This window comes from Trypanosoma cruzi (assembly GCF_000209065.1).
Source record: "Trypanosoma cruzi strain CL Brener chromosome Unknown tcruzi_1047053505023, whole genome shotgun sequence".
In the NCBI taxonomy this organism is placed as follows: Eukaryota; Euglenozoa; class Kinetoplastea; order Trypanosomatida; family Trypanosomatidae; genus Trypanosoma; species Trypanosoma cruzi.
Genome location: NW_918866.1, coordinates 1 through 6,111, shown reverse-complemented (window position 1 = coordinate 6,111; position 6,111 = coordinate 1). Strand labels below are relative to the sequence as shown.

Sequence of the window (6,111 nt, the reverse complement as noted above, 5' to 3'; positions counted from 1 at the left end):
CTCTCACGCGGCCACCACCGCAGCCGCAGCCGCATGAAGAAGAAGCAAAAGAGAGGAGGTGGTGTGGGAGACCGCGGTGCTGCTGTCACTGTCGACAGGCGTCGTCGTATCATTTGTTTTGGCTGTCGTCATTGCTTCTGTTGCTGATCCTGCACTCTGAGAGATCCCATTCTCTGTGCTGTCTGATGCCTCTTCACGATCGGGAGTCGCACTGGGTTGTTCTGCGCCTCCAGTGGATGGTTGGCTCGAATCAGGGGTGGCCGGAATGTCCTCCATTCCAGTGTTATGCTGCAAGGCCATGGCTGCTGAGGGAGTGCCGCCAGCTGCCACCGTATCGCTTGTTTTGGTGACGGTTGTGACTGGCAATTTTGATGCTTCCCCGCTGTCTGTGAAAGTAATACTTTTCCCATGAGGTTCCGTGTCTTGTTGTTCTATTCCGGTGGAAGAAGACTGTGGGGCATTATTCGCGTCATTATTTTTCTCGTGACTGTTGTCATCACCACCGCTGCCAGTAGAATAAAATGATGTATTTTCCTCCGTTGAAAGTGTTGTTGATGCATTCGGCAACGGACGCAATGCATCTTGCAGTTGATCTCCATTTCCTAGTGGAGTGGCAATTCCGGATATCTTTTTGTCGCTCTTTTCAACATCATTCGATGAATGTGACGGTGAGTCTTTTATTTGGTTTAAAGGCAACTCTGCCAATTTCACTGGATCGCTTTCATGGCTGTTTTGGTCTTTTACTCTTTTTTTCTTAGTTTCCTCTTGTTCTTCTTGCCGATCCTCCTCTTTGTGTGCTCCATCTTGTCCATCATGACGTATTCCACCAGCTTGGCCTTGTCGTTGGCGTTCTTGAAGTTCTTCATTTTCTCCTCCTCCTCCTCCTGCATTATTTTTTTCAGTTATTTCCGAAGATACTCCCGCAACAGTGGGAAGTTCTTTTCCAACTTTTGGTGATTGTATATTTGATGCCTGACCTTCCAGTAGTGGCAATTCAAGTTGTGAATTCGGTGTCACTACACTAACATTCCCAGGACTACCGGCAACAACTGCAACCTCCCCTTCTTCACAACCTCCGCCGGCACCGCACCACAGCACGCAGAGGGCACACACCAGCAGCACACGGCCAGCCATCATCATCGCCATCACTCCTGTCACTTGCGTGCAGCCTTCAGCACAAACTAACAACACGTCAATGCAGAGTGAAAGCAAAAAAAGAGTCACGGCCGCTACACCACGCACCGTCCCATCCAGCAATGAGAGTCACGCACAACAACAATTAGTTAGGTGCGGTTCACCAACAATCAAAACAAAAGAGGAGCGCTCCTCGCCTTGCACCGTTCCTCACACTCCCACAGTCACTGTTGCTGTTACTCCCTCTCAGTCCCTCACAGGCACGCCACGCTCACTTCAAAACGCGCCCCTCCACCACACGCAGCCGTCATGCGCTCCCGCTGCGCCACAACGTACGCCACCTCCCTCAGTCCAGCAGCTCCGTGTCCTCCACGTCCCTCACAATCGCCGGCATGCCACGGCCGCGCAACACACACAGCGCAACAATGTCGTGCCGCCTCTCCTCCACAATCATGAGCGCAACGCCCAACAAGTACTGGCGCACGTGCTCCATGCACTGCGACCACACGCGGACCAGGTTGGCCGTCATGCGCCGCATCTTTTCGTCCTTGTAATTGAAGCGGACTTTCACATCCTCCCAATCCACGGCTTGGGTGCTGCAAGAGACTGCCGAGTGGTGCCACGTGTGTGGAAGAAGCAAATGTGCGGAAACAACGGCCACCCTCATACATCTCCACTCCATTCACTGTCCCACACACAAGAGCGGTGTCATGGAATGGAGAAACCCAACAAACATACGAGGGCACGAAAAAGCAACGCCATCCACGCCGCACCGCAAGGTAGTGCCATGCGCACAGCACACACACGGCGGCAACGAGAGGGACGGGACGCATCCAACTCCACGGCGCTGTCCTTCACTTCTCCCTTCCCCGACACATTGGAATTAAATACCGCACAGCCATTTACTTCTCTCCGCACGGCTAGTGGCGTCCCACACTCACAGTGAGGCACGGCGCACACAGTCCGCTCTCCTCCGAGTGCACTCAGCAGGCCGGCGCCCAGTCACCCTCGTGCCATCGCAATGGGGAACACAAACAATCGTCGTCGCGGACTATCAGTGCCTCTAGCAGGAAAGAAAAAATGAGGCATGTCAACAGCACAGCCAGCAAAGGGACACTCAACAGGAAGCAGAGACGCAAAGTGACAGCAGATACGGTAACTACAGAAACAAGCCGCAGGGATGAAAGAAACAATAAAAAAGACGAGAGTCCGGCATGACTCCCAAAAGCAACAAATTAATGGAAAAATTGATTTTGCAGGACTTTTATTTCATTTGTCGACCACAACAATACGACTGTGTGTTTGTGTATATACATATTGCCCGCACCAAGAAGGAAAAGGGAAATTAAAAGAATAAAAACAGATTGCATTATTATTTCACCAGCCCACACAACATCCCCAACATTTCACGCGGCATCCGGCCTGTTCTTCCAATCCTCGTTCCGTGCAGTCCGTGGGACTCCACAGCCGCAGGGCCGGCACAACGTGTGGGCAAAAAGAAAAGCAAGCAAGAGCGGGAAACACTTCGCTCATTACAGTGTGCATCAGCCGGACATTACGTAAAGGAAAAACAACAGTACTTATTACTACATCTGAACTGCATTAAAAAGACATTTAAAAGTAAAAACATTGAAGAAATAAAAGATAAGTAAAAAAGCGCGGGCAATGCGGCATGTATTCTAGGTGAGAAGCCGCGGATCCACACTCTGTGGCTCAGAAGTCTGCCACCACCCAAACACAATCCCATTAGAAGCAGCAACACACAAGACAGTCACTCACGCACGGTGTTGTTACCGCCTAAATCACGCAGTGTCAATTTCACTTCGTTGAGAGAGGCGAGGCGGTCGTCGGGACTCAAGCCGCTCCACACCCTGTGAGGTGACTGTTTGTAGTAGGGATTCGTTTCCAGGGGCGTCGCGCCCATTCATTTCCCTTCGGTAATATCCCCAGCAACGTGCTCACTGACGCTGTCAACCACTCGAATCCTCTCGGGCGGTGTCGGAGCCGCTTCTCTCGTCGGAGCGGGGACGCTGTCCTTGAGTGCACGCATCGCAGTGGAATTCAGTGGGCGGCTGTACAGAAAGACGTCCGTCACCGTCAAACGAGATTCGTGCCCACCGCACGCACCAAAGCGAACCCTCAGTACCTCAGGTGGCCTCTCGCCTGCTAACAGCACCTCTTCCTCTCCCAGCGACCGACCATCAATGTGCACAGAGGTCTTGTTGCATTGCAGCATGAGTCCCACTTGGTATTCTTTCCTCGGCTCCCGATTGCTGCTCCGTGTTGTTGTCTTGCCTTCGAACGCCGTCTCCCACTTCTTATTGTGGCTGCACGACAGTCCCATAGTATGATTGGACGCAGTGTGCGCCAGCACCGCAGTCAGTAGAGGCGTGTTCCCAGTCGGAGTCTCTTCTATGCTCACCGACGCCACAAGTGTGAAGTGGTGGCTCAAAAATACATGACGCACTTTATCACTCCGAGTGTTCACAGGCCATATTGCCCTGGACTCAAGTCCCGTCAATTGTAACCCATCGCTGTCCTTCACTGCGTTCCGTCACTGCCGCATGCAGGCAACGGCACTCGTCGTTCCACGTGTCATCACTGGCCACATCGGACAAATCACTGCCACCAGACACGCCGTGGGTGTAGACAAGCTGGAGAAGAAAATGTCCTTTTGCGCCCAGGTACTGAGGACGGAATTGATTGCACTCAGTTCCTCCGTCAGGCGGGAAAGTGAGATGACACGGCATTCACCGTTGCCCCTCGCTTGTAAAAGATGCAAACTGCCATCCGAGTGCAGCAGGGTGCTGGCGAGCACCAATCCGCAGCATTGTCCACGGCAACCGGTCCAAAAGAAAACGTGCGGTTGCTGTCCGTGACCCAAAGGTGGAGCGCAGTGGCCCTTTTCTTCCCCGAGGCATGCCCTCTCTGAGTGCACAGCATGACCCTCCTTCCTTTCCTCAATGGTCGCGGTGATGAGGGCATCCACACGCAGGCTTCCTTCTGCGAGACTCCTGATCGTGCGTTGACCCACACGGCTGAGAGTGCCCCGATGGCCTCCGTCCACGCTGTCCCCATGCCACGCGACCCGTACACCCTCCGGCCATTCTCGCAGTCAACAATCATGAGAAGTGATCCCTCCCACTCGGTGATGCGGGGGTTAAGGCATTCCGCAGGGGAAATGTCCTCAGAGAGCGCCCAGGCACTGCCGCTGTCCGTCGAGTAAATGATCATGGAGCAAACGTATTCTGCCTCATCCTTCGTCATCAGAGGAAACACAAACGTGCCATCCTCCATCACAACACCTGCGCCACCAGAAGCAATGAACTCCGTCCAGTCACCCTCGTGAGAAGCAGAAGAGATCCGTTTCGAGAGTGGTTTGGGGTCGCCCCATTCGATCCGTCCACTCTGCTTGCCACCCGTGGGATTCGTGACATCGCCCACAACCAGTTTCAGCTCCAAGCCGCCCTCTCTCCAACACACACCTTCGTAGGACACATCAGAGCCTCCCGCAAGAGGAAACACTCCGTGGCCCTTCGTAGTTGTTGTGCGGCGGAGCACAACACCCAAACTCTCCTTTCCCTCCGCTGCACCAAGCACAGTGTGTGCCCTCCATGCATCCTTCATTGACCTCACCAACAACAGTGGACCAATCCCACGCAGAGTCAATGCACCTCGCAAGAACATCAGAAGAAAAGAGCCTACTTAATTGACCACCTTGATATTCGGCATCCGTGTGACCCTCGGCGAAAGCAGCAATTACTCCACCAGCACTGACAGGAGAGGGTGAGGCAAACGAATCCCTCGTCGTAACTGGAACAATCCCATCCTTCGACTGCACCAGCGTCGTCTGCGGCACAAATAGATCGACTCCCTGCAGTAACTCAACATTTATTGAACCACTCATCGCATCATCAATGGGATCCTCCTTCGGCTCGGTGACAGGCGTGGACCTTTTTTCGGGTGGTGTCGGAGCCACTTTTGTGTTCCGAACAAAGGCAAACTCAGGCCTCGTCTCGGACGTGTTGCTCTCCGTGATGGTGCGGGACTCGGATCGACGGTATTGGGTGCGGGGTGCCTTCACTGCAGCAACACATGAGAGCATACAAATATGTGTGCGTGGGCGGTGTGTGTGCTGTTGGTCCTTTCAGTGCCTTCGAATTTCACAGTAGCGTTTAGCGCTTGTTTTTTTTTTTTCTTCTACTCTTACCAGCGCGTCTAGCTATACAGTGCCATCTGAGTGCCGAAGAGGTGGTCGAGCAACGACAAAAGTTTCCTGCTGTGAAGCAACTGCCATTGAGAGAACTCTCCGAGGCGAAGGTCCTGTTCAATGCCCAGCCGTTGACGCCCAGCCAAGGTGCCTGGACATTCTAGAAGCAGATGGTGCAAGGTTTCCTGCGGGCCGATTGGCGTGCTTGTGGAAGCTGGCTGATCCTGCGGCAGCAGAGATCGCCTCCTGGCACTGCTGTTTCGATGCCGTGTGGCGTCTGGGTTGTGTGCGCAGCGACTTCTGTGCGGTGCGGTGCTTCTCCGTGTGGGGAAAACCATGTCACAGAAATCACATTTGAGCTCGGGAAGCGGTGGAGGATGTTCCGGAAGAAATGACCGACAGTGACTGACGAGACCCGAGAATCCCGTCAATGTGGAATCACAGTGCGGACATTTCTCCTTCCGACGGCGTGTGAGGGTCCGTCTGCTTACTGGAGAGAAGTCTTCCTCCCTCGCCGACGGGGGAACAGTGTCCGTCCCCGGTGCAGTTGGATCGTTGTTAGAGCGCATATATGCAGACTGTTCCGGTGGGATGTTGCAGAATCGGCATTGGTTCGTGCAATCTCTCACGGCCCAGTATAGTCGGCCCCAGAGCTCAGATTCCCCGCACCTTGCCCTTGCGAGGTGAACCAGTTCCTGACGGTGTAGAACTTCCTGAGTGATCAGGTCCTTACCGCTGAGATCTGGTGGCCTTGTGCCGCAAAGCAA

General features: G+C 53.7%; 1 protein-coding gene and 2 pseudogenes across 1 annotated transcript, besides 1 other annotated feature; all 3 read right to left on the bottom strand.

Annotated features, from left to right (window-relative positions):
* Positions 1-6,111: a sequence feature (areas not merged during assembly with more than two copies in the genome that could not be assigned to a particular haplotype).
* Tc00.1047053505023.40 (mucin-associated surface protein (MASP), putative) lies at positions 4-1,146 on the bottom strand (the record flags this gene model as incomplete). The annotated part of the gene is made up of 1 exon (XM_799407.1): positions 4-1,146. The coding sequence occupies one exon, from the start codon at positions 1,144-1,146 to the stop codon at positions 4-6; it is 1,143 nt and encodes a 380-aa protein (XP_804500.1).
* Tc00.1047053505023.30 lies at positions 1,359-1,805 on the bottom strand (annotated as a pseudogene).
* On the bottom strand, positions 3,059-5,239 carry Tc00.1047053505023.10 (annotated as a pseudogene).